Source organism: Melozone crissalis, unplaced genomic scaffold (genome assembly GCF_028551555.1).
Source record: "Melozone crissalis strain CALT ecotype California unplaced genomic scaffold, PUWL_Pcris_2 ptg000059l_1, whole genome shotgun sequence".
Lineage (NCBI taxonomy): Eukaryota > Metazoa > Chordata > Aves > Passeriformes > Passerellidae > Melozone > Melozone crissalis.
This window is the reverse complement of record NW_026535837.1, coordinates 1,304,664-1,331,152: the sequence shown is the minus strand read 5'-3', so window position 1 is coordinate 1,331,152 and position 26,489 is coordinate 1,304,664. Positions and strand designations below refer to the sequence as shown.

Genomic DNA, 26,489 nt, shown 5'->3' with positions numbered 1-26,489 from the left:
TAAAGGGAGAAACTAAATTCCATCTGTGTGTGTATAAAACAGGAGTCAAAACATCAAAAGCTTCTTCCCCAGGCTGCAGGTGCTGGGGCAGCTGTGAGGGTGCACCTCCAGCACGGGTGAGGCACTGGAACCTCCTTCAAGTGTCATGACAGATCCAGCCAAGTTAAATTCTCTGCCTCTGGCTCCAGGCTGGAGCAGGACACAATCACAAAAGGCCACCTGCCCTGCCATGGCTGAGCCATGGACTGAGCCCTGAGGCAGCCCTGCAGAGCTTGGAGACAAGGCTGCTGCACCTGCTGCTGCTTTCTGGCTGCCACCACAACCAGCCTCAGGGATGGAAAAGTAGCTCAAGCAAATGGAAGTATTTCTTTTTTCTAGAATGATTTCTAGTCTTTTTTGTGACACGCAATGTTTGGACAAATGCTCACAACACCTGAATACTTACACAGAAATCCTCCTTCAAAAGACAGAAAAGCAGCAAACAGATGTGGAAGGGATGGGTAGGGATGTTCTCTGACAGGGAACTTTGACCTGTGCAACGAGGAAGATTTCCACACTCAGCAGGACCACACTCACTTATGGTAACAGCCTTGGAAACAAAGATGTGATTCTTCTTTCACATATAAAATTTTCCTCTTGGAAAGGTCATTTTAATAATGCAAAACATTGTGAGAGAGAGGCTTTTGTCTAATTCAAACAGTGTTCAGGATGAACTTCATTCTGGCAAGGACACCATCACAGCAGTGAGAATACACTGCTCCTGTCAGACACAGCCTTTTTTCTGTCCCTCCTGCAGCACCTGCCATGACAGGGCTGGGCTCGGGCTCACACACATCCACAGTTGCAAAATGAAAGGTTATTAAATCAGTATTAGCCATTAAGAAAAAGTCACCTCCCTCCTCCAAGAAGGAGTCATGCTGCTGGGTGGCAAAGAACACAATGGCACCTCCCATCAGCCATCATTTCATTGGGTTTATTCTAGTTTAACAGATGATTTATCAGATTTGTGCAAGACAGTTACCTCTAGCACAAAGGGAAAGAAAGTAAAATCACAGCAACATATACACACAAAACAAGATACACAAAATAGAGCTGAATTTATGTACAGGTTATTAGCAGCTAGACTTAACTTCATTTAGTACATGGCTTTACTCACTACAGTTTTAGGCACAGAGAAGAATTTATCTGCTATGATGAAGGGCCACAATGAATACCTCGTTCCAAGTCCTCCCTGGGCAGAAACTGCTTTCCCTAATGCAGATCTGACTCTCACTTCCCACCAGCTGAGGACACAGCCCTGCACAAAGGATGAGAGAACATGATCCAGCTAATTCAGCATACAGCAACTTTAGATATTAAATATCTGGGGTTTTTTGAAGTAGGGTGACATTACAGAGTTCTTGAACTAGGCTGAATTTCAATGAAACAGTGTCAGAGTTTTTTCCCCCTCGTTTGCTTAGCAAGGACTCTCAGCTGTAAACAGCTCCAGAGGAGCGGGCAGCAATGATGAGATGTGGAGATTGCTTCGTACGCACCTCACATTCCTAATGAAGAATTTGCTTCACCAGGATTTAAAAGCACAAAGGCCATGAAACATTTAAATTTACTTATCAGGTTATGTTAATAAATGATGATGCATCATCCACATGTCAGCCTGCATTCCAGCCTGCAGTGCAACACGTGCTTGGGTGTATTTTCTGTGCTCCAGTGTTTCTGATTTGGGACTGCAGACTCAGGGCCAGGCAGAACAAGCCTGTGCTTTACTTGCAGCACACAAGCAGCCTTTTTTGGCTTCAGCAGCACCTCTCACGTTGGATTATGCATGCCCAAGTGCTCTGCCAGCCCAGGAACGGCCACATATTTTAATTACTGATTGCTTATGTATAGCAAGCCTGTCACAATGAGCAACATGATCACTTACCCAGTGAAAACACTGAAAAGAGGAACTACATAACAGAACCAGCCAGATACCGTAGCAACACAATTAAAAATTTAAGCAGCAAGCAGATAATTAAAAAAAAAAAACAACAAAAAACCCCCCAAAAACCCCCCTTAACTTATGAGGCAGGTTGAGAATGACACAAAGGCTTTTCCTTCACGACAGCTTCGTTTACAGGTACAGCTCAGCAAGTTTGAAATACTTTATCACAAGAACTACAAACTTGTTTATCACAGTTATGCTCCTCGCCAAAGGGTGTGTCAGTTTCTGCTGCAGCCACCCCTCCTTCTCCAAGGTTTATTGCTCAGCTGCTCTGGAGAAGGAGTGCCTTGGTCGAGGCTTCAGAAAGTGCAGAGAGTTAAGTCAGTTTTTCCCTTTAGAAAAAAAATCCAAAACACTGAGAAATCAAATGTGAAGGAATAACAACAAAAAAAAAATGGAGAGTTTGGCATTTGATTTTAAAGTGGCTATTCTTGATGTTTTCAGGTAATACAAAAAGGGAAGGAGTTTCAATGTGGAAGGGCAGCTTTGCCATATTAAAAAAACCCAAAAACATAATAACACACAATATATTTTGAGACCATCTTTACCAGCTTGTCTATTGAACTAAGGCAAAATACCACCAACTTGGACCATTCAGGAAAGGTGTGCAGCTCTCCTGAAACTCCACATAGCCTGCAAGAATTTTGGCTGTAATTTCTGTTATGCATTGGCAGGGCAGAATCAAATAAGGCTGTGAGCAGAGGATTGTCAGGGCTGTCAAACTACAGGAAGACCAAATGACAGTTTTAGAAGTAACAGAATTTGTGTGGTACAGCTACTGTTCCATAAGTAGCAGCTCCTTCCCAGGAACCCCAACATGAAAGAGAAGACTTTTAACGTACAGGTGCTGCTTTTGGTACAGAGTTAACTTGTTCCCATGGCTTCTCTGCTGTTGGATCCTCCCTGGGACAGAGTTGGGGTCACAGATTGTCAGGAGACTCTTTGGCTGTCAGTGCATGTCCTTGAGGCTCTCCAGGCGCCTTTCCCTGGGCACGTGGGACACTCAGGTGTGACAGGAGCAGGTGTGGGAGGGGAGGGCAGCTCCAGAGTGAGGCAGTCACCCTGCACAGCTTGGGCTGCTCTGCCCTGGGGAAGGTCGGGGCTGAAACCATCCTGGGCACGGTTCTGAGTCAAGGGGAGAGGGAGGGAGCAGAAGACTCCACTTCTGGCAGGGAAAGAAGCCAAGCCAGATAACACAGACAACAAAAAGTCACAGGAGGGTGTCACACACTGTCAGAAATTTCAGCTGTGACATTATCTCGAGCTCCCATGGACAGACAGACAGACATGTAGGCAGGACAGATGGAGCTCTTTGTTTTGGCTTCAGAAAGAGCAAAAGCATGATTTGCTGTTCAGTTTGCTATGTACAACAATACTGCACTGTACACTTCATTAACGAGATGCTGCCTGCTACAGTCCAGCATTAATTAAATAAAATTCCTCTCAGTCACAAAGAGCAACAGATGAGTTTCTCTGCAGGAAGGAGAGCCAAACCCCACTGCTGTTCATGGCCCTACGTGGTGCCAGTCCTGGGATAAACACAAGTGGCCATTCCACAGTGTCCAATACCTTCCTGGCTTGCCTGAAGCAGAGAACTTTCCCTTTTTTCTTCCCATCCACTTGATCCCAATCCTGCTGGGAGTGTTCCAGCACAAAGCCATGCTATGACTTTCCCCCTGCTGCCACAACATTGCCATCCACGTTAGGCAGTCTCTTTCAGCAGTCCCAGCTTCCTGAGTGCCTCTCTCCTGGCTTCTTCAGTGGAGCCACGGCCGGAAAACTTCACCGTTATCCCTTGGGATCGAAACCCTGGAGGCCTGGGCAGAGACCCCGACCTCCTCCTCATGTCCAGGCTTACACCAGCTTGTTTATAATCATTGCAACTTTTTTCTGTGCTCTGCTGTGGGCTGCTGACTTTGTTAGTGGCAAGAGCCACCTCTGGTCTGATTGTTACAGTTTTGCCCATGGGAAGGAAAGGGCTGGGCTCACTTTTTAAAATCTCATTGATGTTTTGGTATCCATTGGTAACAGCCTCTGGCTGCTTGGGCTGCACATCAGGCTGCTGAGTGCTGGGGGCATGGTCCACTTGGTCCTGAGCTGGCTTCCCCTTAACTAGGCCGAGTTTTGTCAGGGCTTCGTAGCGAGTTTGCTCAGAGGAGAGATCCCGAAGGGAAGAACTTCTGTTCCGTGACAAGAAATCGTTTTTGTGCAGCCTCTCCTCCAGCTCAGCTGCCAGAAGAGCTCCCCCCCCATTGATGTTGGCCAGCACCTGAGCCCGCCGCTCCTGCACGTTCACCGCCGCTTTGGAAATGGTCTCGCTGAACTCCCTGCCGCCGACGTTTGTTATGTTGATGTTGCTCGGGAAGCGGGGCAGCTTGGGGGCGGGGGCAGGAGGGTGCTTGGCCGCTGGGCAATGCTCACCGTTGGCCACCGGGGCTTTCCTCCTGTCGGGGTTCCCTGCACCGAGGGCGCCGGGGAAGCGCGCCCGGCTCTCCCCCTGCTGCTGCTCCGACATCTGCTGGGCCACGATGAGAGGAGTGGGCACGGAACGGAGCAGCTTCGGGTGCTGCACTGGAGCAGGGGGGGGAGGAGGAAGAGGAAGGCTCTCGGACACCGCTGGGGGTGGTGCAGGGGGGTGTGGAGGAAGGTCAGCAGGTACAGCCGGCTGAGGGCTCTCGGCTCTCCCAGGCGCATCCAACACTAAAAGGCAAAGCAGCAGAGATGTCATTAACTCTTCACACAGCAGAATGCAAGCTAAAATGCTTCTTTCAGCATTTCTCCCCCTCCCTGCCTTTCTAACTCAGCCTCAGCCCACAGAGCCAGAAGAAACTCTAAGAGAAGTCCCAGCAATGGCATCTCTTAGGCAATGCCATAGCTCAAATCACCACGTTTGCAATGTGTCACTATCCCAGCCCTCTCTGCCTTTCACTCACAGTCTGTGTTGCTTCACTCTGCTTCAATGGCTGCTCTTCCATAAGAGTTTTGCAGTTCTTATTTTTTGATAAAACAGCCAGGAGAGGACAAATTATGTCCCACTGATAGATTCATTGTCCAAACACAGAGAGCACACACTCTAGGGGTGACAGAAACAACGTGCCATATGCTACCTTGTCACAAACTCACTGATAGGATCGTACTCCATTCAGCGCCACACAGAGTAACACTGAAAACAATCTGCTATCTTAAAACTCCTGGGAAAAATCTTAAAAAGTCTTGGGGAAGAGCAGAGCATGAGCAGGTTGGTGAATACAGTCTGCCTTGTTGCAATGACCGTGCACAACAGTGACAACTCAGTCCCAGGCAGAGGATTGAGACAGCAACCCAACAACTTCACCAGATGCGTGACCCCCATCAGGGAAAAGGAAAAATTACAAAAAAAGTTGCAGTAGCAGCAAGAATTTCAAAAACCCCAAGGCAAATTAAAATCACAGTCTTTAGAGCTCCTTATGAGTAACAAATTTATCTTGAGGTAGTAAGGGGGGTACAGAATTTGTTAAGCAGTTTTTACAGAGAACTGGAATAGGTCAGGGCTGGATCAAAGGGAAAACCCACACCCACAAGAAACCCCAATTACCTGGTTCTGTGTCTCTGCTGGAAGGGCCCTCATGGTCACTGCCCTCAGGTGTCGACTGCACCAAGTCAATGATATCTTCAGTCTCTGAATGACTGGACACATTTTCCTCTGTTGACCTTGGGGACTGACAGTGGATGCCACTGTCACGCAGGGCCATCTCCTCCAAGTCATCTTCTAAGGCATCTATGGTTTCCTCAAAGAACATGAGAACATCCTGCTCTTCATGAGTTAAGTATTTCAAACTTTCATCATCCTATGGGGAACAAAGAAAACAAACCAAGATTGACACCTTCCCAAAGAGACATTTTGACATTACAATGCTAGAGGACAAAAAAATTTTAAAAACCAAACCAGCAGCAATTGGTATTACATCCTTTAGTTTAGCAAAGAAATCTTCATTTGAGTTGTACAGAGCAAATTACTAAAAGATCGTAAAAGTCATAAGAGCTACTAAAAAAAAAAAAAAAAAAAAAGGCAAGCCAAAATAAAAATCCCTACACACACCTGTGCCTTTGCAGGGGTTAGGATGCCTTCTTCTGATTTCCAAACTGGGGCAAACTGTGTTCTGTGTCAGATTCAGGGACAAGGCTTGGGGAACAACATGAGAGGGAAAGGTGCACTCAGGACAGCCCCAGAAATGGGCTGATTCCCTTTTTGCTCAATCCCAAAGGGTGACTTAACTTCTAGAAGCAATGCTGGAGCTGAGAAGTGTCTCTGGCACTACAAACTATAAATTATCCAGAGGTACATAAGAGATTACAAACAGGTAGCAGTAAGGAGGGAGAGGGCTTCTAAAGATTTCCCTTTGAGTTACAGAAAGGAAAACCCAAGAACAAATATGAAGACCTGTCCCTAGCAGTACTGTGCCTTGGGCTATTTTCTTCAGCAGGAAATAATCCTGTAGACCACAGAAGTGATAAATAATCACTTGGATTATCCAGTCTTCATTTTCTGAGTCACTGCTATTAATTAACTTGATTACCACATTATCACTCTGTGAAGCTGGGCAGCAATGCTCTCTTTTCCCTCCACCCTGGGAAACACTCACTTTTCCAGAAGCTTGGAGATGACAAAGAATGATTAAGAAAGGCACTGCATTAAGACAATGGATACAGGAAAGACATTTCCCAAGAGCCCTGTGTAAGTTCTGGAATGCAAGTATATATTGTTGAAAATCAAGTGAGGTTTTCCCTTTTCTGGATTGAATTTCTCCCCTGCCAAGCATATACTGGAAACTTTGCTGTGAGTAACTCAACAAGAAGTGCCAAGGACACCTCACTGCACGTGCAGACAGGGTAAAAAGGCTCCTTCTCAGTGCAGGGCTGGGAGAATGGAGGTAAATACATAAAGGTATGCAGTACAAATATTCAAGAGGTAGCACGTTCTTGCTAGGGCAGCACAACTTGCTTCAAACTCACCATGCCTGTTCAGATCATCTTACATTAGATTAGACTAAAAAAACCTGTGTGCAGCTCTACCTGTTAACTCCTTGCACAAACAAAGCTTTTATCCCCATTCTCAGCACTAAGAATAAGAATGACATAGCTCTGTACCAAAACAATGCCTATAGATTAAGAAATACAATGTGCTGCATTGTACCCCGTGGCAGCTGATCTCCAAGCACTCAGAATGTTACAGATGAGAAAATAAATGGTTTGAGGCTCTTCGCCTGTGTGGCCAATGGTACATTTGGTGGGAGGGAAAGATGCACAGAGGTGTGGTTATTTCTAATTTAGTCTTAATATCCACAGTGCACTGTCAGAATAAGTAACTTATTCCAACTTGCAGCAAAACTGCTACAAAAGCTAAAATTTGGATGCCATTTGCCAGTGCTGGTTTAAAAGATGAACTTCAAAGGCTGACGTAGTCCTCAGCTCGCACCCACCACAGGGCAGGTTTCAAAGGCCAAGGAAAGTTTTACAGCTGCACTTGAAAAGCAAGAGACAGACAAGCCTTCCTTTTTTGTTTTTTTGTGTGTGTGGTTTTTTTTTTCCTTAATGGATGTTGCAATCTCCTTCCTTCCCCACCCAAATACTCACAGGGCTGCTATGTCTAGCAGGGAGAGAATGACAGGAAAGGAGCCCTGGCTGGGCAGCCCTGAGCTGGAGCTGAGCAGGACTCCAGGAGCCTTTGCTGAGGGTGAGCTCATTGCAAGAGCCACACTTCCAAGGCAAAGGAAAAGAAGAAGGGTTGTGTTTGAGAAGTTCACAGAGACAACAGATCCAGAGTGTGGTACAGGAATTAGTGTGTGCACTTAAAAAATCTGCTCCCACATCAGTTTAACTTGTTTCATCAAGAGCTGAGCAAGGAATAAAGCAAGGAAGCAAAGACTTCCCAATGCACTTCCTCGCATCCTTTTCTGTGCTGCAAGGCTGAACATTTCTCCATGACAGGTAAGACTTGCAGGAGAGTTTTGCCTGATTTAACCATCTCTTATGGATCTTGCTGTGTCCCTTTAGGTAAAGGACCTAAATTGAGTAACCATCCCTTTGCAAACACATTTGTAATAAATAGCACACCAAGAGGTGAAAGGCCAATTTCATCTCTGTTAGCACTTCAATCTGTTTCCCCATGCAGTCTCCCTTCACGATGATCAATGTCACATTTCATCAGAAAAAACAAAACAAAACAAACAACAAAACCAAAGCCAACAGCTCTGGAGAACAGGCAGTGTTAGGTGAGGGCACTGCACTGGCATCCAGTCTGGATAGAAACTCCCTCAGGCCAGATATGTTTCAGTTTGCCAGCCAAGGAAACAATCCCATTTTAGACACAAAATCACAGTGGAAAAAAAAACCTACTCAGGCTGGTCAAACCAAAGGAGCTCAGAGATGTAAAGCAAGCAGTGACTTGCTTTATTCCCACCTGTACTACTTGTACTATAGCAAAGCCTTCAGAAAGATGGGAGGAATTTTTGTAACTTAAAGGTGCCAGTTTTAACTAAGGCTACCCAGTCTATTTGCAATTTTCCATATATTCCAACTACTGGAACAGTTAATATTCTTTCCAGGCTGGTTTTCCAGGCCTCCTTTTTTCTTAATGAAGCTGTGCTTTTTAAGAGACGAAAAGTCTTTTCAGCTACTTGAGTTCACCTCACAGTTTCCATCTGCTCCCTACTCTTGATACACAAACACATCCCCCTAAACTAAATTTCACATACACCTAGCACTACAAACTTTAAACTCACTGTCAAAAGACAGCCTGAATTTGAAACTTGAATATTGTGCTTCAGCTTTAAATTACATTAAATTAGGAGGATTAAAAGGACTGCTCAGACAGAAGAAATTTGGGATGAAAACAGCTGAAATAGCTGAGTATGCTCAGCTGGCATTAATATTTTAGATCTCTCTGCAGCCAAACATTTCCTGCTTACGCCAAACAGGAAAGAGTCTGTTAAAACACTGTTTGGTATAAAAGAGGAAAAATAAAGAAATAAGAGAAAGAAAAGAAGAATAGGATTAGGATTTATTTCATAGAAAAGATTAATTGATTCCTTTCCTACATGTTCAATACAATGACTTAATATCCAGAGGCCCACAATTTTTCATACACGTTTGAAGAAATCCTGAACATCACATCCAGATCTAAAATCCTAAGACCAGCACAGCTTTGACAGAAACAGAAAACCACAGGAAATCCCAAGGCATTTGCAGTGCTTAAAAAAAATCTTTAAAACCTGCTAAGGAACCACACTTCAGTTAGCAAAATACCAGGAGAATGGCAGATTCAACTGATTTATCAATCACTTGACAGCACTGAAGAATTAACAGACAATTCCATGAGAAAGAAGTGACTGGGTGCTTCTGAAAAGAACCATGAAGGGAGCAAACCATTCTAAGGTGCAGTACAAAGGCCTTGCAGCACCACTTGGGCCACAGTCTGTGAGTAACAAGGCAGTTCTGCTTGTCAGAAGGGGGGAAAAGGAAAGCCCTGCGTGCAGGGACTGGACCAGAACACACACAAAAGCTTTAGCACAGAAGAAGTCAAGCACCTCTGACCGGATTTCCAGGAACGGGAAATGGAATGGATTGTAGTGCTGTTACTGCAGCTGGAAGCATGTGAGTTACAGCTGAGAACATGAGCTACTACACAGGATCACACCAAAATCCCATTTAGCTCAGCAGCCTCCAGCAGCCATGAACACACAGGAGGGTGTGCGAGGTGTTGCTGTATATTTTATGGGTATATTTTTCTTCTCCCAAATCCTTCCAGTTTCCAGCAACACATGGCTTAAAGATTTCCCAGATGCATTGGCATCTGTGTATTTAATAGCCCTTAATGAGCTTTTCTAGCATGAATTTGTCTTATTGTTTGAGCCATGGAAATGACTGGCATGCACAGCATTCTGTGGCAGGGAGTTCCAGAGTGTAATTGTGTGCTGTGTCAAAAAGTGCTTCCTCTACAACCCACTATCTGATGGTTTGGATAATACCATTCCATTTGGTGAAGAAGACTATAATATTGAGTGTTGTTTTCTTCAGTTTATGAGGATAATTGTACTGTGTGCTTCATGAGAGGCAGCAAAGCATATAATCAATAGGTCCTAAGTGAGGAAACAAATTATCCACAAGTACTTAAAAGATAAATTAGATGAGCTAAAGTCATAAACTGACTAAATTACTCCTAACCTACTTTTAAAGAAAGCAAGCTGAATATCTACTTAAACTCTGAAGACGTCTCTTTGATAAACAAAATTAGCCTGATCAGCCTATAGAAATTAAAGGGAAAAAGAAATTGTTAGAACAACATTGAGAAAAATGGGGAGCCACTTCAGGCAAAAGCCACTAAATTTTTATAAAAACATCAAGTAATTTCACACCAAGCTCATTTCTCAAGAGAGGGTTCTTGACCTGACCAATAGGTACAAGCACAAGATGTCACATACCTTGATTTGAAACCTTTATGACACAGTCCTCAAAAAAAATGATGCTGAGATGAAGTTACTGCAAGGTACCTGTGCAATCTGTGAGTTTGTCAGTTTAAGTGCCATAAAGAGGGAAAAAAATCTGCTGTTGAGGGATGCAGATCCCATTCTGGGATATATTAACCAGGGTGATGACATGACAGCACATCCTCATTCGGAACACAGAGTTCAGACTCAGTTGCTGAACTTTGGAAAGGATGCAGCCAAGCTGGACAGAGTCCAGAACAAAGCACGGAGTGCTGTGAGCCTGGCTGCACAGGAAGGCTCAAATAATGGAGCATGTTACATGAAAACAGGGGAGAATGAATGGGGGGTGGGCAGATGCAGCCTTATGTCAGTGAGGGTATTTTAATATATAAAAAGTTGACCACCCATATAATTACAACAAATCTCTACATTCACTGAAGGTGAGACAAGTTAACTTTCACATAACAAACTTTAATGCAAGTATTCTGTAAAAAGTAGCAGAATATACACAGAAAACACTCTGGAAGTCTAGGAATGTCTATCAGCAAGGTTTAAAAAGCAGATTTGCCCACCTCCTACAAAAATCTCTAGCTACCAGATCCTGCTTTGAAGCACAATGATACAGTTTGTGTACAGAGCCCAAACTGCCTTCAGGATCTGCATTCTCACTGGCACATTTTCCAGCAAGATCATTCCTTGCTAGGAGTCAGGCTCCCATTTTCCCAAGGCACACTGCTTCCAGCTCATACTAACACCAGCCTAAAGTGGCTGAAGCACAGCATAGCTCCCTCCACACCCTGTCAGGAATGGCTTCCACCTGCCCCAAGGCAGCTGCAGCCATACAAAGCAAACAGTCAAGAATTCTTCTCATTTTTTGTGCATTGTTATTTGGCAAAGCCCTTGGACACGGTGAACGGTCTTGCAGTACAGTAAATCCTGTGGAGTACCAGTGTCAAGGGGGAAAAAACCAACTATACAACAGGAGTCTTTCTCAGGACATTGCCTTCAATGTACCTCAAGTGCAGCTCAGCATCACAAGACTCACTGAAATTGTGAGGAAAAAAGCTGGTAGTGGGCTAAAGACACATGATCTGTCCTTTTCCAGAACCCCTAAATCCACACTGGATTCCCAATGGATTCTCTTCAGGGAGGCTGAGGCAAAGAGATACCAACATGGTGCACCAGAATGCCAGGTCTGTTGCATCTGAATTACCTGTACTGATCCAAAAAGGATAAAGATCATAACAACAAATGTTTAGGCTACAAGAGACACCATAACTACAAAACAACCAGGTCACCCCTGAGTTAAATGGCTGAGGGTGTGAAACAAAGCACTGAGCCAGCTCAGACTACTCACAGCACAGCTGCTCCTCATGTCTATGCTCAGAATGTCACCTGTACTACACAAGGGACCCAGGGGTGACAAACCATCTCCAGTGACTGGCTATGAAGTCTTGCTAGAGCCAGAGAGGAAGCTTGTTTGAAGAAATAACAATCAGAACAAGCAAAATCTCTTCAGAGTCATGGCCTCTCCCAGTTTAAGCCATTTGATTAGTGATCAAATGAAATAGCCACTTGAACAAATTCTGGAGGCCACCACTGCCCCAAAAAGAGTGGAGGTGAACTGTGGCATTAAGCAAGGATCTGTCTGATCCAAAGGCAAAAAAAAAAAAAATATATAAAACACAGTGTGATCCACCAAGAATAACAAGAACTCACTATCCCTCAAAGCCACCACTCAGTAAAACATGCTCAGATACAGAAGGTGAAGTACTGAAGTTGTAGCAACAGATCTGAGGCACTGCCACAGCTTAGTGCACATTATTAGTGCAGTTCCAATTAGCACAGCTCACTTCAGGTACAAGCAGCACCTCTGCCATGGCTCTCACAGGTAGCACAACTGTCCTAGCACATCATTCACACTCAGAAACTAAAGCAGTTACTCATGGCTGAGAACAGATACCCAGTCCAATTACCAGAGACAAGCACTGAGAGAAGGACTGGCTTTAAGAAGCTGGTCTGTGCCTATTCAGTCAATGCAACAAGGCAAATTGCTTCCAAAAAAACCCAAGACCTAGTCTTAGCTTTGAATTAGGTGTCCCTAAATTGCTGCAACTGTATTTCATGGCAAGTTAATTCTTATACACATGTCTGGCAGTGCATTACTGACTGGGTTTTGGAAGTTGAATTGCCAAGAACAGAGTGTTTTAGGAGTGTTTTTGTTTGCCCTCACCCTTGGGTAAGTGCAACTGATTCCAGCATTGAGAGAATACACTTCTCTCAAGCAGATGTATGGATACATCTTTTAACAAAGAAACCAAAATATATGTGCAAATTATTCCCCATATATAACAGCTTTTATGGCTACTAACGTTCATGTGAGATGAAGATATCAAGGCATACATTTCTCCCATCTCAACTCAAATTGCTGTGAGATGTTTGGCAGAGTAAGTCCAGACCTGAACATCTGTAATTTCTATGGAAATACTCATGAAATCAAGGCAGCATCTTGCTTTCCATTAAAAAAAAAAATTGGCTTAGAGGCCTTAGAGGCAGTTGTCAAAGATAACTGGAAGCATCACTATATAGGTAAGAGAAGCTGAGAAATCTGGCAAAATTAAACTGAAGTGACAACAGCTGACTGGGAGGGATCCCACATACAGAATTTTAAGACCTTTTCAGCACATGGCAATTGATGTCCATCTCCTGGTCATTCCTAAACTGACAAGCAGCTCCCAGCAAGCAGTGCCAGCACAGACACACAGGATGCAGGAGCAGCCAGGAGTCAGCCAAACCAGCTGTGAGCAGTCAGCAAAGGCTAAAGCCAGTCCAAGTGTTTGTCCCCATTATCACATCCCTGGGTTTGTTTGAATTCCACAGATGCAATACAAAGGTTATATTTAGTAACTACTGCAGTCTGACACTGAGAAGCTTAAGAGCCTGGTGTTTTTAACAATCAAGTAGGAAGAAACCTGCAGCACTATGGGCCTGTCACAAGAAGCACTGTCACACTTCTTTCCTTTGCAATGCCATTACAAAAACCCAAAATATCAAAGCCAACCCTGACCTTTCTTGCCATGTCTCTAGGAGAACAGGCCCAGGAAAGTGATAAATGAAGAGGCAGTTGGGTCTTTAGTTGCTTCTGTTTCAGGGTTTAGTGAAGGTCCAGTGTGCCTCAAAAAACATCTCCACCTTTCTCAGAACTGGCATAAGAGAAATTCTTTGTCTACACAAAGTTGTCTACCCTTTCTTCTCATTAGGCCATCAAAGCTTCTGCATCATCTAAACTTTCATAACAAAACTACTGAAGCAAGAAGATAATTTCTCCAGGAGCATGTTCCAGCAATTAAGCAGAATCTCCTTCATGTTCAGTTTAACACAGACCCCTTCTCAAACTCAGAAACTGAAATCATGCCTGTATTTAAGAGGTCATGTTGTCCAGCCTGTTACTCCACACATGCCAGCTGCCAGCCTTATTGGACATGCCACCTACTACACTGCTGGAAATAAAATCATAAAGGGATCTGCGGCATCCCAATCAAATTTGTCAGTACACAATTCACTGTCTTCATGCACAAACTGAAGACAAATGAAGCAGCTCACAAAGGCTCCGTGAACTGCTAATTCCCAGGTCTGATGGGAATTGCCTAAGCCTGCAGCTAACTTTTACTCCATCTATAAATTACTGCATTACAGAGTAGGAAGGGATTCCAGTTCTAGCTGATGCATCATCACATGGGTTATCACATGGCAGGATCTAGGATCTTGGACTAAGGGAATTGATGTCATTTTCTGACACAGCAGACCTACAATGAGACTGTACAGACTGATTTATACATGGTTTTGTTATTTAATACTGATTTTTTCAAATGTCTAGTTTCATGCTTGCTAAGAATAAAACCCAAGGAAATCTGATTGACTATTACCTGTTAACCTGGAAACTAGTGGTAGAGTAATAAGCAAAATTAACTTACAATTCTGTGTAAAATTAAGTTGTAATTCTCTAGCAAAGTACTACTTCCACTGTAATTCTCTAAAATTCAACCAGCTTTTAGGAAACAAACAACATACACTAACTTCCTGAGCCTAAATGATGTACTTAACCTCTCCCACCCTGAGCCTTCACAACTTTTTTCTAGAACAGATCAGAAACAGTTAAGGAACTAAATTTCATCACACTTGTTTTGTGTTTTAACTAGCAACACAAGCTGAAGGATACAGTGTCATACTAACAGTAAGTATTTTCAGTAGAAACAACAAAAAAGAGCCTGCATTTGAATTGCCTCCAGGTGCCAGAAAGCTCACAAAGTAGCACAAAACCATGAGTGTGTCTGAGGTATACAGATAAATACAGGTTTTGCCACTTTTTCACAGAAAACTACCACATTAAAAGGAAACTATCAGGGAGGGCAGAAGGAAGGAGACAAAAAGCCTAATTCCATATATAAGGCAAGACAGAGATTTAGATTCCCAAGCAAGTGTGTTTACCAGTGTGCTCTTTCCTCAATTAAAAATTGATGTTTTTCAAATGGTTGGGATGATAAAAAAAGTATGGAAGGAACCATACCTGCACTTTCTAGGCTTAGCCTGTCAGTACACAGTGTACTGTTGAGTTCACTCCTGATTCACCCTGCTAATTGGGAAGAATGCAGAAGTGCATCCTACTCCCTCAGTTACTCACTCACGACTGAAATGGCCACACACTCATAGTCACTAATGCAAGCACAGCTTTGTTTATGGTGACATATTTGTTACTCATCTAATTAAGGTGGAATAAGCTGAGACCTTTATTCAGGAGTGTCAACAAAGAGATTAAGCAAAGGCAGTGTGTAGAACCATCACTATCCTTAAGTTTCTTTATGAGGTGTTCAAGAAAGCGAGGGCAGAGCAGCCCTTACTGCCATTCCTGGTTCTCTGGGAGGAAGGGCTGGAGAGAAGCACTCAGAGACAATCAGACCAGAATAACAACAACAACAACAGAACAACAAGCTGTTACTCCAAAGCTGAGAAGTTATTTCTGCCCTTTGAGTTTAACAACCGAGACAACACCAGCAACCACTCAGGATTAGAAATGGCAGAAATCAATCTTAATAACACAAAAATGGTGTGATGTGGGACAGAGCTATTAATGTAATCTGTATCACTAAGCACAAGGCTCATTAAACACTTACCAAGGCAAGATTCCTGCACCTAGCTTGGCTGCCATGGTTCTCCCCATTGCCAGCCCTTTCCATGCTCCCATGAGTGTGCTCTGGAGAGGTTTCAGATGCCATTTCAGGAGGATCCACCAGGAGATTCCTAGGCATCACACCTTCTTGACCACTGGATGCCGACGCAGCACAGATGCCATGGGTGTGTTACGTGGGGCTGCTCGCATTATTCATGTCTGGAAACAGAGAACAATGTGGCATGGGGTTAAATCTGCTGCTTAAAGCACCTGAAAAGGAATGGAAAATAAATGGTAAAAAAAATCCCACACAAGTTAATGAAGGGCATATCTTTATGTCCTGAAACACGTCTACTGCTTTATGGGCCTCTTTTAAAACACTGGTTTTGTTCAAAAAGATGACTAAAATTCAACATAGAAAGGTTCTGTACCCCATCTCTTGTGCTTCCAAACCAGATGTCTGTGGACAGTTGGAAGCAAGGATCCTGCATATATCCTTGTCCTACAAATTCAGTTTGTGTTTTCCATTATGGCACATCATTAACAGTAATAAAATCCCACTGACTGAGATACCAACTGGCACAGCTCAAGTACTTTTATCTTTATTTGGTTTTAAACAAGAATTCTATTTATGGGATCACATGAGGGAAACAGAACCCCATTCATTTCCTAACACTGCTGAGTTAACTCGTGCTACTGAAGCAGCTCTATGCCACCTGCTTCTGGTGAGAGACCCACGAGCAGAACTTGGTGCCATTTTTGCATCAACGCATTACAAATTGTGTTTTAAAGCATCAAGAGCTTTTATTTCACTCAGCCATGAAGAAACAGTACTTGTACATTTGGAAGACACTTACTGAAACAGACATATGCACCAGCACTCACTAGAGGAAAAGTCCCCAGTTTTTTCAGCTTTCCCAGTGCCCAGTTCTGCAAAACCTCTGAATTGTCATCATCTCCCAAAACACTCTGGCAGAAGTTTTACTTTGATTCTCAAGGACACAAACACAAAAGTCATCTTAGTGCACTAACAGCATGAGCAGGGGTAGGCAAAACATAGAACCTAGCTCATTTCTGGCTGCAATACATTAAAGCACCCTTTGCAATGAGAAATTGCCTCGCTTGCTAACAGTCCATCCTTGCACCCAGCCTGCCTGTGACCCGTGGCCAGCAGTGACACATCCCTCAAAACAGCTGGCTCCGAGGTGCCAAATGCAGCCAGCTGGGAAATGGACACCACTCCCCTGACACTGCACAAATTAAATGAGATGCTCCTGCTTCCCAAGTGCTTCTCCCTTTATTATGGCACAGAAGGCGACACGAGAAGCAAAGTCAAGCCCGCATTTCCAATTCAATCGGATTACTTCTCCTTGCTCCCCACAGCTGTGGGCTGAGGGCTGAGAAACCAGAGCCTTCTGGTAAGCTGATTAGTGTTTCATAGCAGTGAGATAACATCTGCCAATAGCGAGCAACAATTCCATCCCGCTGATCCCTCCTCCCAGGAGAGGCGATGACATTACCAGAGGTGCCTCCCCTGTGCCGCAGCACCGGCGTGTCCTGTGGGAGAGCTCCCACACAATGCAGCCAGGCTGCAGTCCAGCCAGCCTTGGAAGCACAGCCACAACCACAGCAAAAACATCTCATAGCCCTTCTTATGAGCATTGGGTCAAACGATCAAATTTAGCCTTACTTTTACACAAAAAGAACATTCTTTTTTTTCTATTAAGAACTTTAGTTATCAATTATGCATGCTCAGGATAATGGGCTTTAAGTGATGCCCAGAGATGCTCATGGTTCTGGTTTTGAAACCCTCAGGATAGGCAGGCACAGGAGCACTGGGGCAGCTGCTGCACCTTTGGCTGCTGCAGAAAGCTAAACAGGAAAACAGCAGCAGCTCCATCTACCGCAAACCCCGTGGTGCTGAAAAGCCACACACAAGCACATCCACACAAGAAAATATATGGAATTTTTGGAAGCCAACATTATCAGTGAAAATCTTGACTCCTCTGAAATCCTACACTTCAACAAATATACATTAATTTTTAGAAGGCAGGTCTATCAGAGGATCTTGACACCGCTGAAATTGACAGGAAATTCCCACTGACTTCAGATTCCATCCTGTGATTGTCAAGGTGATGTTTATTTCAGATGGATAAGAGACCAGCAAGAGGTGAGTACTTCCACTGACATTCAACATATGGCAAATGTTATTCCTCTTCAGCAATTTTAAGTTGCAGCATCAAGTTTTTTATCCAGGTGTCCCCAACATAAACTGAACACGCCATGTTTGTTCAGTCCCTCAGAAATGCTATAGACAACTGTGAGATTTCTAGAACTACACTCAAAACTATGAACATTTTATGGACTGTATTATGAGAGGTCACTGCTGCAGATTACAATAGATATCACAAGTAAAACCCACATTTAAAGACTAACCAGGAGAAGATATTAATTGATGTTACCATGAAACAAATCAAGAGGCCCAGATTTTGAGGGAGAAGTATTTAATAGTATTTTTCTGCTTTCTTTAACAGCAATACCTCAGTTTAAGCAGGACTAAGTTCATGGTAGGCTATCTGCATTCAGGACAGCAGGAACACCCAGATTCAGCAACAACAAACATTAAAGCCACAGATTATAAATAACAACAAATACTTCTGCTCCCAGCAAGCTCCCATTACTCATTCTGGAGCTGCAGTTCAGAGGTTTCACAAAGCTCCTGAACAATGGCTAAAGGCTCTGAGTGCAACTGGTTCAGAGAGCCACCCACACAAGAGCCAGTATCAAACACTACAGCACTGGCCCTGCTTTTGTGTTAGAAGCTCTGGCTTCTTTGGGACTTTTACTCATTTCAGAAAAGCTGGAGAGCTGTGCAATGCTCTGTGAGCCTGCAGAAAAGGTGTGGGGGAAGATTTTTCCCCTTCTACCTTTTACATCACCTTTACCACAAAGGTACATGTCAATAAAATCATAATCTACTCATATACATTATTTCTTCTCCCCTTTGCTGTGTTCTTTATGCTTTGAGAAACTCCTGCACCTTTGTACAGTGCCTAGAGCAGCCAGAGCTGATGTGAGGCTGCCCAGCACTGCTGCAATGTTTTACAGACCAATTCCTCTCCTAACCATGCTTAACACTAAAGTCCCTTCACCCTCTGTATGTCATCTCTATTAAAGGAAAGACTTTATAAGTTTCAGATAGAAATAGTCAAGGATCTAGTGAATTTCCAGACCCCCCAGTTTCAGTAGGATTGCCAAGGGAACAAGCAGGGTTCAAAATTAAGGTAAGCTTGCTCAGAGAGAAGGAACAGCAGGACAACAGGCAGCTGTTCCTCCTGACCTTCAGAGATGCATTAAATATGAAAGTTGCTCACAATGGGATTTGTTGTTCAGTCAGTGTAGCTGGGTATTTTTTAGCTTGGCTTAAGTGATGTGTGCCTGTACCATTAGGGATTAATAATAAAAAAATATCAGATCTTGACACAGGAGCACAGAAGTGTGACAGGAACTGTACTATTTGGAGAGAGGATCCCAGATATTAAACCAGAAATGCATCTTAGGGCAGATGTGATTCTATCATCTGAAGTGATTACTTCTTGGTTACACTAGAGATAGCTTTCATGAGATATTTGAAACAATACAAGTCACATACCATACGTGTTTTTCAGAGAGTAGAAGGAGGAAATTGAAAGATTCTGAAGTCAGCACTGAATTTCACCTCCAAAGATTTAATTTTGCTTTGACAGAGGCAAATAATTCAGAGAGAATGTATTAAGTTCCCATCAAAGATAAGGTGTGGTCTGTCCTTTCAAAAAGGATATTTTTACAGTTTTGCTGACTAAGGTTACTTCTTCACTAAAGCTCAATGTTAGCATTTACAAGGGACTGTTTCTATAGTAGCAGGAGATTGAAAGAATTTTTTATTAACAATCCTGTTTGAAGACTAGCTTAATAGGCAAAAAGATCAATCCCACAAAAGTGCAAGACATTTAAATGCTAAAAATCAACTGCTAATAAGCCAGGAGCCAAGAGTCAGCAGACAGCACCAGGCCATTAACTGCACAATATACTTAAGGTGAGTTGACAATTTTTAGAAAATTATCATGCATTTTTTAAAAGGGCACAAGATCAGCCTGTCCCTTTCACCCTACATACAATTTCTAGAACACTCTCTGCATGAAACATTTCTGAAGATAGATTTCTAAGCCTCATTGCACTCTGAGCATCACACAGACTTCTGCTTTGTTCTTAACCAACTCTTTCTCGGTGACTCAACTGAAACAGAAGAAGTGGCCAGTGAACCTCAGGGCTGGTTTAATCTGTCAGCTGTGCACAGACACAGCAATGCACACACTGTCAGTCACCTTGCACTCCATGGTGCTGGCTGAGTTTGGAGAGTTAAGCACTTGGAAAAAAAACATCTAGAAACACTCTGTGGTCATTAGAAGTGTTACCATGGGATGGGTTTTATAAAAATGATGGCACAGGAGCAGACTGGAGACCTTTCTCAGCCTCAGCTGGCAGCAGAGCAGTAAAACAAGGCAAAGGAGAGCAGGGATTCATTCAGATTCCTGCATGCTGTGGTCAGGAGACCACAGGGCTGCCCAAAACAGGTCAGGTATTTGTGTCTAATAACCTCCTGGATTTTGCCTTGTGTGAAGTGCTCCTGCAACATACCTGTGAACCAGCTGTACAACACCAGAGCTGAACAAAAGCAGCTGGCACTGACATGTCTTCACTGAGCCACTGCTGCTCCAAACTCCTCCAAACTAACTGATGGTTAGTTCTGGTGGACACATCTCCTTCTGAACAGGGCTACCAGCAAGTGAATTCTCCTGACCTCCTTCAGGATGTGAAATACTGAGTAAATCCTTGAGCTTTAGGGGTAACCCCACTCTTGTGATATACAGTAAGAGTGAAGCTTTCTGGTAAAAGAATAGATAAGAATAGACTAAGTAACAGCACTGCCTACAGAGGCCAAAGCTCACAGGCAAGTTGACTGATTCCAGGAGCACACAGGATAAACTGATGAGGTTTTGCTGAACACGTAAAAATCCCACAGAATCAGACAGTAAATTAATAAGCTGTTCTTACAGAAAGAAACAAAACAAAACAGAAGTAAACCAAAACTGGCCAACATGGGTAAATTCTGACTTTTCTTCTCCATAAGTGTAGAAGCTTGTGATAACACGGAGTATGATTCACAGTTTTGATCTGCTCATGAAAAATCCCATGTGTTGAAAACAGTCATGGCTATATAACATCCAGTAACCCAGAAACATTCCTGTCCTTGTTTAGAGGGGGACTGTCACTACAGTATGCCCAAATAGAAATGCTGACCATTAATGGAAAAGGAACAAAAAAAAAAAATACACACATGAAGAATCCATGCCAGTAAGGTCTACTAAATGACACCCAGGCCAACAGCATTTTCATAGACACTTCCTTGGGCATCAATATTGATTTGCAGAACAGGTGACAAGTGGGACTGAACAATGTTTAGCCAAGTGTGACCTCAGGGGGCTCTCATGGCAGCCCATGACAGATATGCAACTACATCAAAGTAATCAGAGTGACAAAAACCATGCAAGTCTCCCAGAATTCAATGTTTGTAACCCCAATATTTTGTTTTAAACTTTCTGGTTTCTGTGGCACACTTGTGACAATTCAAACTTTCCTTTACAGGCTGGGGAGCTACAAAATCTGTTAGTTTTGGAGCTAAGAACAAAGATTCTCTCAGTCCTCTAAATGTGGAAGTTGGAGCCTCAAGAAACACACTGAATGTCATTCATACAACTCGCAGCAGAATTTGTGAGAGCTGCCAACAGTGAAATAACTAATCCTGTGTACATACATTTTTGAAAGAACTAGATGGGCAAGGCATCAATTCAGTAAAACTGAAATCTGTCTGACTTCACTAGGACATTCCATCACATGCTTAAATGGTTCCGTGAATTGGATCTCAAATTAAGTGTAGCAACCACTTAAAAACAAAGGAAACAATCACAAACCAACATTTTCATCACCCAAGTAATAATTCATTTACTACACTGAATTCTCCAAATCATGCTTTGCTCAGAAACAATGCCTAAGGTCACACCTTTGACCACATTAATCTAAGCCTGATGATACCAGAAAATGAGGAATCCATACTGTGCTTCATTCTTAACTGGTATTTCTTGATTTTCCAGACCATCCTTTTCACTGTTCTGAGACCCTATGGTTCAGAGACTTGGTTACATCCAACCAAGGCAGCACAAGAGCACAGCTCAGCACTACCTCATACTGCTCTCTGCAGTGTTTGGGAAATGCTCCTTCTTCCAAGGCAGTGGGATACCAGGGCAGGATTTGATGATACACTTTTCCCTCAGGATGGGAAAAGATGTGCCCACACATCTTTGCCTTTTCCCTTGCAAATAAACTCTGTTCCCAGTTCACTACATCAGCACCAGCATCAGCAGAACCTTGTTGCCCGAAATGAAGGCCAGTGGCAAAGGCTCCTACACAACATTGTGGATTAAAGCACCAAAGATCCCTGAAGTGCTCCCATTTCCCACTCATTTTCAGTGACAGCATCACTTCCTGCCCCAACTAAAAATAAAACTCCAGCCAGTGACAAGCAGTCACCTTTCTGTAGATGAAGGTCTTACCTAAGGGCAGTGCTAAGGCTCTCACTGGGACTCTCCAGGCGAGATTTGATGACCAGCAGCTGCTCAGTGGGAGGACTTCATGTGATACCCAGAGCTGCCTCTCCAGTCCTGCATGGGGCTTTAAACACATCCAGGAGATGGCTGAGCTCTGCTCTGACTTCAATTTGCCTCATGCAAATTTCAACAAGGAAAGAGTCCCATTCTTTTCAAGTTACTCTTTTTAAAGCTCCCCTGTTAACATCAGGGTGGTGCTATCTGTGACAGCCAACACTTTAGAACCATGAAGTGTACATAAACAATTTCAGGCACAGACGCCTCTGTAATTAGTCAACTTCTGTCTTGTTACAGGTGCAGCATTGCTGGGGTTTAGAGTTTCATTATGTAACTGCTGCTACACTCATGGCAATGGTGAGCCAAATCCTGTTTTACACAGTATTTAAGGATAGCAAGACAATTTTCAGCCCCAGTTCTGCTCTGTCACAGTCTCACAAGTAGATTTTATGCTGCTCTCCTGTGTTTGTTTTTGTGACTGCTGTGCTGGTGTGGGGAAGAAAGCAGAGAACGTCTGAAGCACAAAGCATGGGTGTTTACTTTAAAAATTAACTAATTTTGGACATTTCATTCCTATGTAAGTACATAAAGGTCTGCCTGCCCAAGGTAAACAAAGCTGAAAACAGCACTGGTAAAAAAAAGGGCAGTAGAGTCTTGGCCCTGGACTTTACTTGGTATCATCCATACACACCCAATTGAAAAGAATATATTTAAGCAGTTACTTATACTGGAAATTAAAATCACTTGCTTTTATTTTTTAATTAAAAAAAAAAAAAAAAGGAGGAGGGAGGATTTGGTAACAGTAACAGCCTGTCTGGCTGGCTTTGAAAGCCACATTCATATGCTCATTTATTTTCATGCTCCAGTATTTCAGAAGGTCAGTCAGCCTGAGACTTGTCAACTGCTCAGGAGTTGAGTTGTTCCAGTCACTATATCCAACCAGCAATCCGTCTGCCAGCACTCTTGGTTAATATTTCTCTCAGAGGCATGCAGAGAAAAAGCAGTTATAACTAACAGGATGAGAGGAGTTTTACTACTGACAAAACAGAGATGCAATATAGAAATCTCCCTGCTCCTTCCTAATGCCAGGCATTACTTGCACTTCTCGTCATAAAACTTCATTCTACTCATTCACCCCCTATAGTAAAACCCCCAAACAAATCCTTGATAAGAAGGACACTGCTGGGAAAATCTATTCCACTTCTGAGAAATAAATAATATCTTCATTTCTTAGAGACTCAAGCAAGCAACAACTTTTTTTACCCTTTTATTGTTTAAACATCAGTTCCCCCCCTTATACAACAGTAATTCCTGTAAAGGAAGGAGAAAAGCCAAATCATAATGTGTTAAAGTAGTGCCTGTACAACGAAGGCTATCTACAATGCTGCATTAGTCAAGGATCTGTATCAAAGTCTTAAAATAATACCTTTTTATTAGCATAAGCCAGAAATTGCAAAAGCTTTTAAAGCTAAGACTTATGCTTTAGGGTTTAGAAAGAAGTCTTTCATAAAAAGGGAGGGGAAAGGAAGTAGCTGTTACATTTCTGGTACTTGCTACAGCTTAAAATCCTTGGAAGATGTTTGGAAAATTTCAGAAGAGGCTGTCTTATTTCCTTCCTATTTCATCTGCATGCTTGTTACCACAGGAATCATCTCTTGCTACACCCATGCACAGGACCAAGCACAAGAGAGCTCCACACTTCCAGCAACCTCCTCCCGCTGCCACACTAAAACAAAAACTATTCAGGAAACATGCCCTTGAGATCCTGGATTACTGAAAATCCCAGGAGTGTTTTTAAGGCTGTGCTTTCTTTTTACACGCACTAAACTTCACCCGAACCACCTCAGATTAAGATCTCAAGAAGCACCAGCCTTCTCATGCTTACCAGCTCCGGATGGAAAAGGCACCTGACAGGAGGAAGGGGGAAAAAGTATCCTGAACTAGAATCTGCCACTGTTTGCACAAACAGCTTTTCCAATGGAAACCCTAAATTGCAGACACTCGGAAAGCAAACAGGAGGCACAAGGCAGCTGTTCCTCATCACCCTCAGTCAGGCAGGAACAGTACACATCAAAGTTCTACCGGTATGAAACCTTTACTAAAACATATTTTCTTAAAGTTGCCAATATGCAGAAGCAAATTTTACGTCATGCTGGGGAAGAACAAGAAATCCACAGGGGTAAAAAATTCTTAACAGCTCGGTAGTGGGAAGCCAAGCCTCATACACGGCAGGACAGCAGTTCGCTGATAGTTTTTCTCTTCCCCACCAATGTACCAAAACCAACCCAAGCCCAAAGCTCTCTGCGGGGCTGTGCCGGTCCCTGTCCCCGGTCCCGCCCAGAGCCCGCGCAGCGCACGGAGCACCGGCCGCCGCTGCTCTTGGAACAGGAGAGAAGAATAATTAAAAATCCATTAGTGAGTAATAAGAGCAACGCCGAACCCTTGCCGTGGCGGGCAGGCAGGGGCGCACAGCTCCGCGGCCTCTCCCCGCAGCGAGACCGAACGGGGGACAGGCGGAACGGAGCGGGGCGAGCTCGCCCCCTCACGCCAGCGACCGCGGGAACGAGCCCGGGAGAGCGAAGACCCCTCAGCCGGGGGCCCGCGCAGGGCCAGGGGAGACCCCCGAGAAAGGGCGGTACTCACCGGCTTTGGGTCCGCACCTCTCCCTGCCGAGGGCGGAACGAGCCCCGGTGGAGGACAGGCAGGTGGTCGAACAGCGCCGCGGGCTCCGCCGAGCTGCCGCCCCGAACTCATGCGCACTGCGCCGGCCGCCACCCACGGCGGGCGGATAAAGCGGCCGGGCGGTGGCTCAGCCCGGCCCGGCTCCGCCTCGCCCGGGCGGGACCGCCGCCTTTGTCCCGGCGCTCGGGGCAGGGCGTGAGGGAGGGAAGGGAGTCTGCCCTGCCGAAAGGCGACTGCGGTGCGGCCGGGGCTGAGGGGCTGCGCTGTCCCTGGAGCGGAGCCCAGTGTGTTGGAGCTACGAAGTTTGTCAAGGGTCTGGAGAATCTCATTTGTGAGGAAAGAGAGAGATGGGCCTGGTCCGCCTCGGGAAGAGGTGACTGAGATGGGACCTCATCAATGTCTATCAGTATCTAAAGGGAGCGTGTCAGAGGATGGATCGGGCTCTGCTCGGGAGTGCCACCCAGTAGGACAAGAGGACAAAGGGCACAAACTGATGGCCAGAACTTCCACCTGAACATGAGGAAGAATTTCTGTCCTATGCAGTGACCAAGCACTGGAACAGGTTGCCCAGAGAGGGTGTGGAGTCTCCCTCACCGGAGATGTTCCAGAACTGTCTGGACAAAGTCCTGTGCTTCCTCCCTTGTGACCTGACTGATTCTGTGTCCTTCCACTGTGTGGGGGACATGAGTCCCCACAGCCCCCCTTTGAGGGCAGAGAGCCATGGCGGGCACAGTGAGAGAGGGGACAGTGACACCTTTGGCTGCCTCAGAAAACCCTGAGGTGAAACCTGCCCCGATCATGCCCAGGGAAGTCGTGGATGTCCCATCCCTGGAAGCGTTCAAGGACAGGCTGTTGTGGATGTCCCATCCCTGGAAGCGTTCAAGGACAGGCTGTTGTGGATGTCCCATCCCTGGAAGTGTTCAAGGACAGGCTGTTGTGGATGTCCCATCCCTGGAAGCGTTCAAGGACAGGCTGTTGTGGATGTCCCATCCCTGGAAGTGTTCAAGGACAGGCTGAATGGGGCTCTGAGCAACCTGGTCTAGTTGAAGGTGTCCCTGCCTGTTGCAGGGAGTCGGAACTGGATGATCTTCAAGGTTTCCTTCCAACCTGTTCTATGATTCTGTGAGGCATAAATTGTGTTGGATCTGGCGTATGAGGGGCTTGTCCCTCCACTAAACTACTGGGAAATGGTAAAAGAGAAAATACTGTCACAACTGCCTGAGTCTGCCTCCTCAGTGGGGAAAAGGTTTACATGCCTTGTTAATCTGTGCCACCCATATACTTAAGAGCTCAATAACAAATATTGCCTATTTGTATTCTTATTTATTACTAATATATTGTCACAGTCACAGGTGTTTATCAGGTGATTGTGTCCTCTCCCTTCTTCATTGTGCAAGGCTACGGCAGCCAGCAAATTACCAGTTTGACTTATATTACACTGTAAAAATTTCAAGCTGCTTTCAGAAATCATTATTTTTCACCCATGCTGTGGT

At 44.3% G+C, this 26,489-nt stretch overlaps 1 protein-coding gene across 1 annotated transcript; it reads right to left on the bottom strand.

Annotated features, from left to right (window-relative positions):
* Window positions 1-3,087: 3,087 nt before the first annotated feature.
* On the bottom strand, window positions 3,088-25,009 carry PROSER2 (proline and serine rich 2). Its single transcript, XM_054287551.1, has 4 exons — window positions 24,958-25,009; window positions 15,618-15,832; window positions 5,556-5,808; window positions 3,088-4,681 (listed from the first exon to the last, which is right to left on the bottom strand). The coding sequence occupies exons 2-4, from the start codon at window positions 15,750-15,752 to the stop codon at window positions 3,684-3,686; spliced, it is 1,386 nt and encodes a 461-aa protein (XP_054143526.1). The 5' UTR covers window positions 15,753-15,832; window positions 24,958-25,009; the 3' UTR covers window positions 3,088-3,683.
* Between the last annotated feature and the right edge of the window lie 1,480 nt (window positions 25,010-26,489).

Excerpts from the sequence above, each read along its gene's own strand:
- PROSER2 (XM_054287551.1), bottom strand. The coding sequence starts at position 15,752 with ATGCCTAGGAATCTCCTGGTGGATCCTCCTGAAATGGCATCTGAAACC. Across the intron at positions 5,809-15,617 it reads GGTGCAGGAATCTTGCCTTG|GATGATGAAAGTTTGAAATA; the intron begins GTAAGTGTTTAA and ends TGTTCCCCATAG. Across the intron at positions 4,682-5,555 it reads CAGCAGAGACACAGAACCAG|TGTTGGATGCGCCTGGGAGA; the intron begins GTAATTGGGGTT and ends TTTGCCTTTTAG.